Raw genomic sequence first — 17,035 nt, 5'->3', positions numbered from 1 at the left:
ATAATTTAACCCTTCCCCAGGAAACGCTACATCGATATATGTTGTGAATTTACGTCACAGTGGCACATCGAGAATATTAAAATTCCAAACCGAAAATGTCGGACGAAGTTTGGAAATTTGATAAAAATGTCGAATAGAAATTGATCTTTTTTGTTCAGAAATCCCCCGCAATTTTGAACAATTTTTTTAATAAAACAACTCAATTGTCACGGGAAAATAGGACGATAAGTCTTCATTATCTGGAACTCATACTGGCGGTTCAAAAACTCGTTTTTTTATACCAAATTTCCGAAATTTGAAACTATTTTTAATCATTTCTTTACGAGATGGGGACAAATGCACTCAATATTTGAATCTATAAAAAAAATAGGTCGATTGATGTATAGCAGACCGACCAACTCTCGAACCAAAAATATGAGTCGAAAATTTCTACGCATCAATGTCCATTGCTCAGATTCGACCCTTCTTGTTCAAACTTGAAATGGTAATCGAACAATAGGCCTTGACCGGTCATGGAAAGTCTTTTTTTTTGGTTTTCCTCTCCATTGATATAAATTTCATAATCAATAATCAATTCAACTCATTTAACAATGATGAAACATTATCGAAAATTAATCAATATTTGATCAGTTATTCTGAGAAATATCATCTTATCTTTACACTTTCATTGTCTTTCTAATTTTTCGTGATAGGCACATCAGGTGACCACAGTGCACCATTGCTCAAATATGAATAAAAATCATTCGACGTGTTTGTACCAATATGAAGGTAACTAATTTTGTTCGCCTACTTTACATCAAGTTGTCTAAAAGGACTGAAACCTATCGGCAGAATTATATTTACTTGACTAACAAAGACAGTCCCCGAACTCGTAATAGAACTGAAATAAGGAAATCGGAATAAAATTATGGCCTAACCTGGTACATACACTACGAGAGTACCGATTCGACTACCAAATGGCAGTTTATACTAATCTAATCTTCTGACCAGATTTAGGAAGACCAGTTTATCCAGCTGATGGACGGAATTCGTAAGAATAGTAACCCACTGCAATACTAATTTTAAGCATGTTTACAAATTCCCCCAATTGTACACCTTCACGTATATTCGCCACCTCGCCCTTCCTCCACTCTAATACTAACTTGAGATCTGACCGTGACGGCATAATGGCAAATTAAATATATTTAAAAAATTTCTAGCGAGGGCGTTCTTCTCGTCCGTGCTTATACGACAATAAGGCAATAATTATATTAAAATTTAATTTATAAATAATACACGAAAATATTATTTGGAATTCAGATCAAATGAACGGCCAATAACCTATTTTGAAGTGAAATGTTAGTTCACACCGCTTATAAACGATTCACGCAACAAGCCCGAAATCTAATTTTAAAAGAATATGCGTCATGTTTTTAAACAAATTTAATGCTAAAAAGTCCAATAACGACGAAGTTCAGCCACTGAATATATCAATGCTTGGTTAAACTATGATCGAATAAAAACATATATAGTTATATAAAACCATGATTAAAAAATGTCTTTTATTTAGATTTTTTAATCGCAATAAAACACCCAAAATAAATATAAACTTCAATTTACGAAAATAAATAAATATACAAATCACGATTAAAATTCCTTCGCCTTCTCAGAAAGGTGTTTGTGACAGAATAATAGATACTAATTGTCAATAATTATTACGTAATGTTAAATTCACCCGCTAAAAATTGCGCGCGTTTTTTATGACGTAACAAATGATCCGGCTTAGATTGTGATACGATAATGAACAAAACGTGGCCGGTGTCCATGACTGAAATTATAAATTGATCGATTGCGTAGTAGCGTTTGGATTTTTTAGTATTGAACGGTATATTTTGACAAATTGCCAAAGAATAGACTGCACACTGCTCTGAGTTTGTTCTAATTTACAGTGCTCCATAATGTTGGTACTATCTTGTTGCTGCTCCACTACTAATTGTCTGATATGTATTCTTTTATTCTGTTTATTGACGCTAGTGCTAAGTGTCCTAATTTATCCCTGTTTCTCTTATGCTGTACATTACTTTTGCTGGTACCGCCGTAGTGTGTGCACCAGGTTAGGGTTGGGCCATAATTTTATTCCGATTTTCCCTGTTTTAGTTCTGTTACGAGTTCGAGACGGTCTGTGTTAGACAAGTGAATATATCTCATAGGTTCAGTCTCTTTACACAACTTGATGTAAAGTAGGCAAACAAAAGTAGTTACCTTCATATTGGTACACATACTTCTGGAGCGCCCTTTTCCTAGCCTGATTTGCCCCGAGATCATAATCCAACAGATCACGGGAGCAATGTCAGGATGGAACAACAATGTACTCCTTTTGGTAACCAACTTTTTGGAATACGTAGTCTGCCACTGTTGTAAGACATTCGCCAATTATGCAGTGCGATATCTTACCTAAGAATACATTCTCGACCTTCACGCCAGATTGTGTGTGATAAATTGAACCAGGCAATAACGTCACACGTCCTTCCTAACTGCTCGCTCACCGATTTATAAAACTTTGCCAGTCCATGCAATACTAAGGAATGCTTTAAATGTCCGGTCGCATAATACGAAACCATGTACAGACGTCACAATTGTCATGGCCACCGCCAAATTTATTGGAATTGAGTTCCGGCTCCGTATATCGAAACTCATTATCAAAGACTTTTGGTTTTGATTAATTCAGAAATCATGAAGTGGTTTGAATGCTTAAAAATTATGAAACGTATGTATGTTCTTGCTTACAAATGGATGCGCAATCCCATTGTCTTGGCTTCTGAAGCAACATTCTAAATACATTTGAATCGTAATTGAAAATTGTTGACCGGCCCATATATACGTGTGAACGGGCACGAAAAATAAGGCGAATGAAAAATTCCACAGAGTATTTGATCTTTCTACTTACTGGTGTTACATGGGTGTTCGGTGCAATAAAGACATATTCTTCAATGATAGACAGATACCATAGAATAGACTGTATTTTGTCTACAAAGCCCATGTGAGATTTGAAAAAGGGACACCCCGCCTCGTTTTGAAATATAAAATTAGTAATTATCCATTTAGGCTTAGTGATGATTTGCAAACTAGGAATCACAGCGCAATCTACATTCTTAACCCCAACTGTATAAGTACTGTATTTCTAGGTTTAGGCTGTTGATGGGCACTAGATGCTTCCAGTCTTTTTTTCCGGTTTTCTTATTGACCTTTTCTGCTGCCTTGGTTTGTTTCAAATTAGCGCACTTTTTGGTAGTTTCCTTGTAACTCCAGCAGCAACAGTCTGCCGCATGTCGCGGATTATAATTACTGCATAATTAGTTGGCGAGGTGTATTTTTGGGGCAGGTTTTGTACAAAAGATCCAAAAGAACACCCTTCGTGCTAAACTATTCCAATGGTCTTACATTGGAAAGCTTAGAATTCAAGATGTATATTGAAATGTGTTTCCGTTTAATTAATTTTTAGAATTTGAGCGAATGCTCGTGAATTTGATTATAGAAAATTTTAATGAATAAATAAACACGACATAACACAAAATTAAAATCAAGCAAAGCATGTCGCATATCGTTTAGCAAGTCACGTATGAGCACTTAATTGGTGATTTCCATTTTAAATGCATAGTCACGTCATAAACGTGTACGTTATTTCAGAATATTTCGCAGAAGTACGACTACTTTTGGTGTCTTCCTTAGCTATATTTCGCAACAAATATTTTTCTTTGGAAGCAGGCTAATTTACTTGCGAATGATTTTTTGATTAAGAATAATTATGTCACCATTATCAATCAATAATAAATTTATTACGATGGTTTAAAAGTTTTTTTTTATCTCTAATTTTGAACGGGAAAATTCACAAATGTGACATAATACTAAACGTTATTAAATAATAATCTTATCGTGGTGATAATGGATTAAAAAGTTTATGCTCACCCGAAGATCATCATTACTTGGTTTGTAATAAACAATACCAAAACGTGAAGGGCCTGTTCCCTCCTATTTTGGTGTCACGGTTCTCAATAGGTAGAAAATACGAAATATATTTGTTTCTAAATATTTAAGTCAAGGATGTGTAACCTTTAACACAAGAAGGCCATTTACAAGTAACTAGGTGAAACCGCGGGCCGTACGTTTATTCAACTGCCTTTCTAGTAGTTGCAGGCACAAAGATCTTGGTTATTGATCTTATGGCATCGCTTTGCACAATCTAGCGCTTCTGGCATTGTAACGTCATAGGCGGCTTAGATAATAAATTTAACTCATGTATTTGCTTACCAACGCAAAGGGATTGGAATTGCCCGCACGTACCGTATTAAACTAAATTAAAATTTTGTTTCGTGTGCCGCACACGATTCAAAATTAGCACCTAACCGCGGGCTGCACAATTTTTCTTGTGGGCCACTTTTGGCCCGCAGGCCGCAGGCCTCTGATTTAGGTGATAGATCACAATATGTTGAAGCAACAAAATGTTTCTTCCTGTTTAACTATAATCCCAACGTAGTAAAAGTAGATTCTTAAGAGTTTGCGAATCATTTACTAGAGGTATAGTTCAACTAGTACAGATATAAAACATAAAGAGTCTGGTCCCTTTGTATTTCAGTGTCTGGGAATGTGAAGGTAACTCAGTAAAGGGGCGAGCCAAATAGACTCATTTATAGTCAATGGATTAAGAGAGTTCGACACTTTTCATGGTGTCACCAAGGGGTGTTGTATGGGTCCTCTATTCTTCTTTGTATGTTTTTTGAGAGACTATAACGAATGATTAGTACGGTTATAAACAGCGAATCTTACGTACCGATACTTTGTTTGCAGTAATACGTGAATGCATACGCTATTATCTCACGCTATGTTTATATCCCTATTATATAAATACTTAATGAATTTTCTGAAATTTATTTTCGAACGTCAAAACGTAAATTTGGAAATCAAGGTGTCTACCTCGTGGGCTATTTGTTTCATTTATAGAATATATAAAATAATATTATTGTGATTCTATAAACGCCTAATGAGCGGGAATTTATATAAATCGAGAGTGGAAGTTTTGATGTGACAGCGTCAAACATGCAAATTTATTGGAAAATGACGTAAAATTTAAAATTGGCGTATAGATTGAGTACGCAGGATGACTTTTTAATTGTTTTCTATTGTTTGCAGACAAATTTTTAAGAAATGTATATTTATGTATAGATACCGTATCACAATGATACTTTGAGAACGGTATCATAACGTAAAATCTAGCATTCCGTCAATATTACATTGCTAACAACAATGTCGTGGTAAAGTATACCGGATGTTGATAAAAACAGGTGCATCCGTACGTAAACAGCACAGCATATCAGTGAAGACAATAAATATTAGCTGAACTCTAAGATCCAAACATCCAAGAACATATGCAAAATAATCGGACAATTGAAATAATGAAAAAAAATTTTCTTTCCGACAGCTGTTCATATTTGTCTTAAATGATGAACGAAATTAAAACATTTGTTTTAAAAAAAAATTAGGCTTTGACAAACGGTCAGTGATGACGATAAGTTTGTAATCGCAGGTTTATGACGTTAATTTTACGTCTACACAATGCGTAAGCACCGCACGTATATTGATTTATATATTATTTCATTCGAATTTGTACCTGAGATTGCACGTCAATTTTGTATTTTAAAAAGTCGTGCTATGATGTTTTGTAGTGTAATACTTATTAGAGTAATGTGTCAGAACATTTTGTGTCACACTTAATGTTGAAAACCACCAAATTCGGAATGTAAAGTTTTTTTCATGCATAAGAAGTAAGAACACATTTTTGTGACACATTGGAGGTACTCCCGTGGTATATGTACCAGGTTAGGGTTGCGCCTTAATTTTATTCCGATTTTCCTTATTTTAGTTCTATTTCGAGTTCGCGGACCCTCTGTTTTAGCTAAGTGAATATACCCCCTGCCCAAAGGTTTCAGTCCCTTTACACAACTTGATGTAAAGTAGGCGAACAAAATTAGTTACCTTCATATTGGTATACATACTTCTAAAACTCCACGTTAGAACACTATATTCCATTGTTCAAGCAATATCAGGTAGTATGAAATTTGAAACATACCTGAATTATTCCGTCTTTTACGGCCCATAAATTGCACTGGGTTACCAGGCGCACAGTGGCGGATCTGGGGTATGGCTGGCTCGTACCATGGGCGCCGATTGGATTGAGGCGCAAAATGAGTAAAATGTTTCAATAAAATAATTTTAAACTTGTGAATAGTTCATTTTCTAAGTTCCACGCCATCGGAATCTTTTCACGTAGTTAAATGCAACACAGGGTTTCCCAAACTCAACTCTCCCCCCCATTGGCGTATTTATCTAGGGTATGGCAGCCATGGCTTGTTCCGTGGCACTGTTTGGATTTTGGATTAGACGCTAAATACGTAAAAGGTCTTAACCGTAAAATGTTTCAATAAAATAATTTCAAATTGAAAGTAATTGAACTCGTATTTTTACTTAAATAATAACACACACAATTCAACAACAGTCGAGCAAGGGGGCGCATTTTAAAACTTTTACTCAAAGCTCTAGAAGTAGGCCAATGTGTACCAATATGGGGGTAACTAATTTTGTTCGCATACTTTACATCAAGTTGTATAAAAAAACGGATATCTATGGGGGGATATTCACTTGGCTAAAAAAATTATGGTCCCCCTTAACCTGGTACACATACTACGGGAGTACCGAAATTGCAGCTTGTTTCATGAACAGCGGACACGCAAGGCCCTAATGACAGGAACTCGTTAGCAATCGTTACCATTTTATCGGTCAAAGATTCTAACAATGAAATATCCCTCGACTACACGTGCTTCAACAAATGGACAACGTAAATTGGCACTTTAGTTGTAAAAGGTACTTTTATGAGATGTGAAATGAAGTTTTATGATGAAAACTGTCATGCCTGGAAATTTGTCATCATTTAATTATTCTATCAATTAACTGATTTCTGCAAAATGAAATTGACGTTTTTAAAAGGTCATCTGTCGTCTAGGATTTCAGGTATTTCCCGCGATTATTTTTTTATACCGAGAAAAAGCATTCAAAAATCGTTATAACCTTCAATCTGCTCATTCAGACAGATAAATTTGCAACATATTGACACCTGGGCTTTTTTCGATCAATCAAAAGTCATAATTTTCGTGAGTATTGACTATAAAAGAGTTTGTTTCTCAAATAAAATATATACCAATTGAAAAATTTTAGGCAAGTTCCCAATATCTTATTTTAGATAAGTGTAATGTACGATTATCACACATTCATACATACTCTATTATTTGTTCTCAAGCCGTGGAGCGCGACCTACAAGGAGATTTTAGGGTGCGTGAAGCTAAAAATGGAAAGTTCACGGACTTTGCACGCCTTATTTTGAGTATTTAAATTTCTTCATTGTTTAAAAATTGCTAAAAGCTAATGTGACAACTTTTCATTCATTACATTATTTACGTGCCAAACATATTTGCCTCACTATCCGTCATTTGTCGCTTATTGTTAGCTAGTGTTTTTTGAGGTGTGAGACTTGACAAATCCCTGAAAGGGGCGCAGTTTAAAAAATTTAAGAATCGCTGCTCTGTTATGATTGGAGCAGAACTGTATCTTCATAATGGTATTTGTAATGTTGAATCCTGAGTTGTGAATAACATAAGAATGAACGTTTTGGTTTTATTGGGGGAAATGTCCTATAAAATTTTATGACCTTCAATCTGCTCGTTCAGACAGATTAATTTGCAGCAAATTCACACCTAGTACTTTTGCTCAATCAATCAAAAGTTTTCACGAGCGTGATTTTAATTATAAATGAGAGGAATTGTTTATTTGTTCAAATATACCAATTGATTAATTAGCCCGTTTTTTTCATTAATTCATTTTAGACAACTGTAATCTATAATGCTTACTCTTTTATGTTTCGCAAGCTCACAAAGATATCGTCGAAGTTTACAATATTAGAGTGGCCTATTGATGGTATATCCGTAATTTTAAAAACCGATTTGTAAATAACTCCAGGTGAGGCGAGGTTGGCGAGACGACGCTGCTTTTTGTGTGTATTGTCATTGCGACTTCCGTAATCTTTTACACAGACATCGCGGTACGCAAAAGTTCATAGGTAAATGCATAGTGACATGCATTTCACACCTTTTTTATCAACCCGTTTTTTTCCATATCTAACTGGAACAATGTAGTCTGGCGTAGGGTCGTCCAACCCATGGCCCGCGGGCCCCATGTGGTCCGCCGAAGGTTTCCGAGTGGCCCGCACGGTATTATTCGAAGCCCAATGTATTTCACAAATCTGAGCCATTATTGAGACCTCTAATAAAAAATTGTCGTTCAAACGTGCGAGAAGCACCACTTAGCTATCGAAAGCTTGTTTTATGTCCATTTGTGGTCGTTATTGCTAGTGAGACATGTTTGAATTTATTTTTATCGCCTGCCATGTATTTTTCAATCTGTTTTCCTGTATTTTTTTCTGTGAAGCTAGAAGAGGCAGTTTTATGATCTCAATATTTGACAGCATTTACTTCTACGAGCAAGATTTTTACGGATGAACCATGTAAAATCCCCCGTGAGACACTAATTTTGAAAGCCACGTGAAAAATCCGCTCCGCATTCCTACATCGTCTATAAAGTATATTGTATCTACTATTGACAAACTTGTTGGATAAACGCAGTGCCATACTTTGCATTGAAATATCTATGTGTGGTTAAAACTCTTGACTTCACTGTATCTTCGTATTTCCATTGTTCCTATAATTAAGGTGCTTTGTTTGTTTTTTCATCGATCTGTAGTCGGTGTAGTGAAAACTATAACATAACTACCATGTCGAGTGGCCCGCGCAATCTTTCATAAACTAAATTTGGCCGTTCGTCCAAAAAGGTTGGCCAACCCTGGTCTAGCGCTTCCCTAACGTGAGGTAACGTGGATAAAATAGCTAACCTACAAAGGGGTAGGTTTCTAATCATCCGAATATCATCGTTCGAAAATCGAAACCATTCGAAACAGTGAGAACTGTAATGTGTGGCAACTATTAGGGTCATAGGTCGTCCTAGAGTTAACCACAGTTTCTATGTTCGACTGGCGTCGTTTGTGCTTCTGTATCCAATATAATCTGCGTGTAATGTCTTGAATAACATATTATACAAGTTGCAATACAGCACAATGAATCGTAAATTAGTCCGTCAGTGCCAATAGAAGAAGCCAGATATAATATAAGCACACAAAGTAGCAAAACATAAACGCACGAAATTCGCATACGAATTCAACTATGCGACGTGGCGTTTTAGTCCTCGTTGGCGTTTGCTCCATAGCGAAACCATGTGACCGAAGAAAGATACAGGAAGAAGAAGAAGTGAGAGGAAACGTTCACAGTAAAACAAAACAGCAATAGAATGAATAGAGAGCATCAACTGGCAAAAAACAAACAAAAATTTTCAATGGCCGTAAGCATTTGCCTGTGGCTATTCATAATTTCTTCTCTGACACTTTTAACATGACTGAGTGAGTGTAACTGACGTTATATATTGTAGACTTGCTTTAATTTACATGAGCGTGAATTAATAATTAAATTGTCAATGTTTGACAATTACTCACACAAAAATACAACGAATTTATCAGTTAATACAAAGACGATTGTTCACATATATCAACTTCCCATATATTCTAATCTTATACCACAAATAAAATTGTTAAAAACGATCTTGCCTCGTCGGAGTAATTGAGCAATCAATTTTTCAAAATATTGATTAAATGCTTTACTTCGGCTAAGCGAACATTAAACATAGAATTAAACTAATTGAATACAACTCTGGATACCTCGAAACCACATAAAAAATGAATTGCTTGTAATACCTGCCGTATTTCCCGGCGAATAAGTCGCTTTTCTAGACCCAAATGTTTGGCTTGGTTTTGGGGGGGTCGTCATACATTATTATGTCCGCGGATTGCCGTGTTATTTTAGATTGGTAATGTTCTTATATGGTGGACGCAATTGCGAGTTACGTTGAACACAATTAGATTGAAATTGAAAGACAGTTTGAATTCCCATAGTCGTTATGGATTGAATATTACGCCACAACAAACGTCAATAAAGGGTATTTTAACCAATGCGCAAACGCGGCGACCGCTCAGATCCGTGGCATGGTAATTTGAGATTCCGATGTTGATGAGATTTTACTGCCCGTCTTATTGGGAGGTTATATGCAAAGACCCATTTTTTCAGGCTTAAAAACGGGCTTCGCCTTATTTACCGAGGTAGACTTATTCGCCGGGAAATACGGTATTTCGATTAGGACAGTGGCTCTCATACTCTTCAAATATCGTTACCCCATAAATCAAATGCTGGAGCTCCAATTATCGAATTTTAAACTTGAACATAGCAATCCATAAAACAAAAACAATGTCCTGATTTAAATCTCAGTTGGAAAGGTCACAATGTTTCTGCGATATCAAACGATCAAAGTAGACTACATACAGCATCTCATATCATTGTCAATCATTAGCTTGTTTCGATATTTTGTTTTCAACAAGATAGCCAATCCGAATCCGCGATAATGAACCTTTCCCCGAGCTTCGACTACCTTGTTTACTTCGTGACATTGACCAATCAGCAAGATGCAAAAGAGTCGTAACAATGCTCCCTTTTCGCATCCGCTCAGACACTTTTCTCACTCAGACAGATTTTCAGACGTGGTCGTAAATATTATCTCGTTTCCGTGTTCATGAACTATATTCTTTAGTTTTCAGTTGTGTTTTGAAAATTTAAATATAAATCAGATAATTCAATGATCACTCTGTCTTCTTTGGAGTTTTAATTTAATTGCAGTAATGAAAAATTAGTGTAGAAATAGCTGTGATAGACTAGGCTAAAATTCTTTACCGGTAATTTTAACAAAACAGATTGTTGTATGCGATGAATCATAATTATGGTTTAAAACAAATACCCCATTTCGCAAGCGCCAACTCGCGAAACAACTTTTAAAAAAAGCCCCGAAAATTTTGCAATGGTAAAGTATAGGAAGAATTTTTCGAGGTAAAAGGTCGGGGAAAGGTCCATAGGCGAATAGCCTACAAACTTATACATGCCAGAAAATGAAAATATTTTGATTCATAAAATTGTGGTCAACAACTCAATTTTTAACTATTATACTATTGCTTACTGTGCATTCTAATCCGATTTTAAGATGTTAAAGTTGTGCTTGCATGGTGTTTAATACTTCAATCCGTACTGCGAAGCATTAATTGATATTATGTCGCTACCATGTATAAACTTTGGTTTTGTCTAACCGCATGACCACCTACGTTCTGATTTCATCTGAATTATCCTCTAAAAAATAATAAATTAGTCTACCCCAAGAGGTAATTACCTAGAGTTTTGGAATCACTGGAATAGGATTTTTATGTTAACTAAAGCAAAAATTGATTAGACAGCTCAATAATATGGCGAATCACGATCTCTCGTCCAATTACTACTCTACCGGTTTGTGTATGATAACAGTTACCCAGTTCATCGTTTCAGACGCATGGACCAGACAATGGGAGAGCAACGTCAAAGTCCTTCAACGGGTCCAGCACATGATTATTGTCCGCGTGATTCTAACCTTTGTACGGTATTCGCGTACGATGAAAAGCGTGTTCTTGACATAAAAAAAGAATTATGCATGCTTTTGATCTGTTCAAAATAGTGTGCTAACTGAATTTTTTATGTGGTATCACGAAACTGGCAAGTGCCAATTTCAATATAAAATTTGCCTCTCGGGCATCATCTACCGGTTATAAAATCTTGTGCAAAATATTTTAATCTGTGGCATCATCTCGCGGCTGAACCATTTCCATATGAAATTCGACCAACGCACGACCGCCACTAAATGACATCAGTAGAGTGTTCCTATTCGTGAAGTAAATAAAATGATTTGGTCAAAAGTTTGAATATATTGAGGCAAAACTTTATTTTTTTATGGTTTCACTAAGAGTATATATTCAATAAAATAATTATGTTTTTATCTCCAAGATGATAAAATGTCCTAAATCCAGATAAAAATATGTAAATAATGAAGGTGAACATGCAGCAACGAACGAGCGTTTCTCCTCTGGCGCACGCTTTTGTTTTGCCACAGGCGCCTAAACATCGCAGTCGGCTGCGAAGTTCGTGGCGTTGATTGACTTTTGACGCGATGTTTCTGTCTTTAATTAACACATTATGTCGGCGTATGATTCGTACAACAGACAGAAGAAAAGCGACATATTAGGACATTGTGCGTTATCAGTTGAATACGCCAGCAGGCCACAGCAAGGTTGCGTGTTTTAGGCGCGGCGGTGTGGCTCAACGGGCTAAGCGTTAGGAATACGCTCGCCACCGCACCTCTAATTACTCTGCGTGGGTTCGCAGGTTCGAATCCCATGCAGGGATGGTTATGTGCGAGAGGATTGCTGGACTCCTCGCCGTCGTTGGGTGGTTCACGTAACCGCTGGTCGGTTACGGCTTCCTCCACCACCAAGTCCATGCTTCCGAAAACAAACAATACAGTAAAAACTAATCCCATACCCGACTTGGAATGGTAACCGGACGAGAGGCCGTGGTTCGCCATATGGATAAGCCATCTTATCGGCTTTCCTCTCCCCCGGGATAAATATGTAAATCCTATCCTATCCTATCCTAGTTGCTTCGATTTTTCGTCATATTTCAGGGGATTTTTCCACGTTTCGATCAAGGTTTATTAAAGAAAGCATGTTGTAATCACGCGTTGTGGTGTTTTTCCGGTTTTACTATCACGTGGGACAATCCCCAAATATAGAAACAACTTTTTTTACCATTCTGCCAACAAGTGAACAACCAACATCAGCAAAATTTGAAAAGGGCCGCTGGGTCTTCATTTATATTGCTGTTGCGAAACACAGAAATACGGTATGTTTGGTATCGTCTGCCTGCCAGCTGCACGGTTTCATCGCTTGGCAAACTGAAACCTAAATGTGGAAATTGTGTTTGCACAGTTCAGTATAGTCTACATACAGACATACCTCGGGACAAACGAATTCATTTTACATTCTTATCTGACGAGTATTTTTGGACTATAGGGTATACTTTTGAAGTGGTTCAGCCTTGTTATTCTGCTATTACAGCATTAGGTCTGGTGTCTGAGTTTTGTTAAAGTATGACAGCAAGGGAATAAGTGTAATTTAATTTACATAACCCAATAGACAGATAGATACAAAATAGTGCTATATTATAAATTGGTCATGGCAATGCAGGTCAAAAAATGTAAGCTAATGTTTGATTTCTGAGCCAAGTGAAGTGATTGGAGTCATATTGTTAGAGAGAGTCATCTTTAGGGAATTTTTATAAAGATCTGGGGCATTTGTCGGGGTTTAGATGGTAGATTTTCTCCATCATTTATTACAGAAAATAGTGGCCACTGTTTGTTACTTATTTAGTAAACTTAACTTTCTGACTTTGCCTTTTTAAATTTAGGACTTTTGAATTTAAATTGCTTGTTTTGACTGAAGACACCTGTATATTTTTAACCTATAAATGGTTGGAATACTTTCAGTTATGCTAGCATTTTAACTTTTCCAGAAACACAATTTTTATTTAAAAATGATCAAATTTTGTTTCAATGATATTATCATATTTGACTCGAATTATGACATCACAATTGTTACTTTAATATTTTAGATGCTCTAAATCATATGTTCCATATAAATTGTCCATAGCAAGAGAAATATATTTATCTTGTGGAGATTTTTGTACTGTCGAGTGTCAAAATGCCGCTAAACTTGGACTCCGGGTCCTACGGACTCCGCCAAGCGACGTCATCAGACAAGACTGTACTTTTAATGAAATTAACGGACACTGCTCTGAGGATCATCGAGTCTTATCAGGACAATTCGGTATTTATGATTTATTTTGTTGCTTTTTGTTATAGAAAGTTATGGAGTTGCTACAGTACCAGTTATGAAAGTATAAAGTTCAAGGAGAATGCTAATATATTAAAAAAAAATTCAAACTTTTTATAGCTTTTTTTGAAAGTTTTACAATTTTGAAAATTTTTCTCATTTTTTAAATGTTGAGAAAAATCAACTTTTGATTTTTATATCGCAAAATTTACATTTAATAATTAAAAATAATATGAACAATCGTAGCAATAAAAGCAAATTCAAAGCAGAAAATGGGAATTGAAAATGTTTTGATTATAGCCTAGAAAAGGCATTGACTTTAACATGATTTTATTTTAAAAATTTTAATTTTTTGAAATCAACAACATGATTTTATTTTTTGTATAGTTACCGACAACTTTTCATTTACCAGTAAAAATATAATAAAAGAAATATTCAATGTAGTTTATGTGAACAAAATTTTTTTTGGTTTTGGCAAAGTTTATGACTCGAGCATTATATACATCTGCAAGTTTCGACATATTTACAGCATTTCTTTGTCAAGTTGTCTTTCTCGAACTAACTTTGATTACACATTCACCTAAGGGTACAATTTATTGCTCATAAACCGGCTATTATGTCAGACTTAATTGCCATGTCTGGTATAATTTATTTTATTACCTTTTGGTTTATAATTAAAACTTGATTGTGCTATTTGTGCGGATGCGAAATATTACAAATATTATAGACAAGTATGATAATTTTAAATTTTAGCTAAATTAATGACATTTTTTATTTGTCGAATTCCTGCTGCAGAGTTTCTATGTCAGCAATCATTTTATATTTTTATTCTGCAGTCACTGACACTTATGAAAGTACTACGTACTTCAGTTTATTTTTATATATTCTGGGATGAATATTAAACTATAATATATATTGAACTTGTTTCTATTAATTTACTGAATTTGGGAGTCTTTATTCCGCGAAAAATGAAATGAAATATAACATAATATTTTGAATATAATTTGAGAATATTAGAATTATATTTTCGCTAGTCTTTCTGTGAAACATAGTGATTATCTGTACAGTGAATATACATATTATTAAAACGAATGATCTGTTTAAATATGTGACTTGTACTAATGGAAAAAACATATGATGTATTGTTTTAAATATGATTTTAGAATTTTATTTGCACCATAAGCATGAAAAAATACTTTGAATATCAAATGTGATTTGTTTAAAATTTACTTCAAGATAATAGTTTTCCTAAATAATTACATCTAAGTTTTACGCCCCCTTTCTGTTTTATGGAAAAATAAAATTTCATGATACGACTAAGCATGCACAAACAACCTATACAACTGCTCTTCTTTTGTTAAATTGATTTTTTAAGATTCCATTTTCAATGAATGAAAGTGACATGAGGTTATGTGTGACTCATCTCACAGTAAAATTTCAGTTATACATATTTACATGATGACAATTTATATAAAATCCCCACGACTTGCTTGACTTCATGAAAGGGAATTTTTCATCATCACTCACAGTTCTGGTATTTTCCAGTTTTCAGACAACTAGTTGCTATTTGTATTTGTAGTTCATATGATTATAAATTAAATATTGACAGATATTTTAGGAAGTTATATTTTGAATATTGGAGTTTGTATGTATACTCACAGAAAGTCGAAAGTTCAAGCAGAATACATTACCATTCCTCAAACATTCAGATAAAATTTCAAATAAAGAATAAATTTAGAACTGAAATGTGTACAATGGAGAAATTTGCCCAAATCGTTTTGATCTGCTGGTGATTTAATTTCACAATACAGAAAAATGAAGCCTTATAATATTTCATATAATATTTATATTCTGCAGTTTTTTATGAAATAAATGAAGCGTTTTCATTACTGGTTGTCAGACATCATTCTCTAATTTTCTCTAATGGAAAATATTTGAAATAGGTGTAGAATTTAGTTAATGAAATATATCCAATTTTGAATGATATGAATATTCAAATTTGGTTATTAGTTCCCAGTATATCTCAACTAGGTTTGTTTCATTTTACTTATTTACCGGTAACCATTAGTTAGCGAAGCACCTCAAAGTTTTTATTTTACATTTAAAACAGGACTTTATGAACACCCAGTTTGTTTGTTTTTATTATACTTGGTAAAATCAAGTTATTTTTAGCAGAGTGTTTGATGATTAAAAGTTGACTTAGGGTTCAAATAATTTGAATAAGCCAGTGACTCATGTATTCAACAGATTTCTTTAAAGCTGTCTGTCTGTAATCAGATGAACATGGTATTGAATATTGATGAGATGATAATCTGGCCATCTTAAATAACAAATCCATATATCGCCCTTTTATAAAATTTAATATCATGCATTTTGCAACATTCGAGTTTGTAAAATTGAAAATGTTTGGGAAAAATTAAAATTTTTCCATGGTGTGACAGTTTTGGTGGTGGCTTATTGGTTGAAGTGTTATACTCAACCAAGACGACATCGCTGATTAAAATTTTGGATTCAATTCCACCACGTCAACCAGGTGTAATAAATTGGGTAAGCATTTCTGAAACTGAAAGATACCAGCCCTTCCAAATAAACTAGCTTCTAACATATCAGTACAGTGTACAGTGAGTGCCTTTTTTGAAGCAAAGGTGTATTGGTGTGCTCAGACTTGATGTTCTAATCAGGCTGCTGCGCATAAAATAGTAACTGTTGTGTTTGAAGAGATTTGAAAAATTTCAGAATTGGCATAGTTTGTTTAATTTCATATGCCATGTCTGTGACCATCACGATTTAACATTATTCAAAGAAATTCAATGAATACTAAAATTTCTGTTTGTGCATTTTCATAAATTGATTTACAGATGATTTCAGAACTTTTTTTGATTCAATGTGGTTTCAACTGTGGGGCTGATTACTTATCCTTCTTCTATTCTTTTGTGTCGGTGGAATGATGTAGCAATAGTGAAGAATATTAGTCTTGCTGTATACTGCACAAATACCTTACCGGTAATAGTAGTACAAGTGTGCAGCAATACTCTGAAATCTTTTAGATCAGGGGCGGGCAGGGTTTTTGAACCAGGGGCCAAAAATTTTGCCCGTCTAGACTGGCGGTCC

The 17,035-nt window shown here is 34.9% G+C and overlaps 2 protein-coding genes across 3 annotated transcripts in view; both read left to right on the top strand.

Annotated features, from left to right (window-relative positions):
- Nucleotides 1–17,035, top strand: part of LOC120329543 (protein THEM6-like) — a 145,371-nt gene that overhangs the window by 86,094 nt on the left and 42,242 nt on the right. The window lies entirely within an intron of this gene.
- The window catches only part of LOC120330157 (RNA polymerase II elongation factor ELL-like), a 36,778-nt gene continuing 33,446 nt past the window's right edge, over nt 13,704–17,035 (top strand). For both annotated transcript variants that reach the window (XR_005567813.2, XM_039397007.2), the window contains exon 1: nt 13,704–13,918. Coding sequence is in view for 1 of the 2 variants with exons in the window: in XM_039397007.2 (XP_039252941.2) it covers nt 13,793–13,918 (126 nt within the window). In the remaining variant the exon portion in view is untranslated. The remainder of the gene's footprint in view (nt 13,919–17,035) is intronic.

The sequence above is a fragment of the Styela clava genome, chromosome 12, assembly GCF_964204865.1.
Source record: "Styela clava chromosome 12, kaStyClav1.hap1.2, whole genome shotgun sequence".
NCBI classification, from domain to species: domain Eukaryota; kingdom Metazoa; phylum Chordata; class Ascidiacea; order Stolidobranchia; family Styelidae; genus Styela; species Styela clava.
Note: the sequence above shows the minus strand (reverse complement) of the source record. Positions and strands in the feature narration are given on the sequence as shown.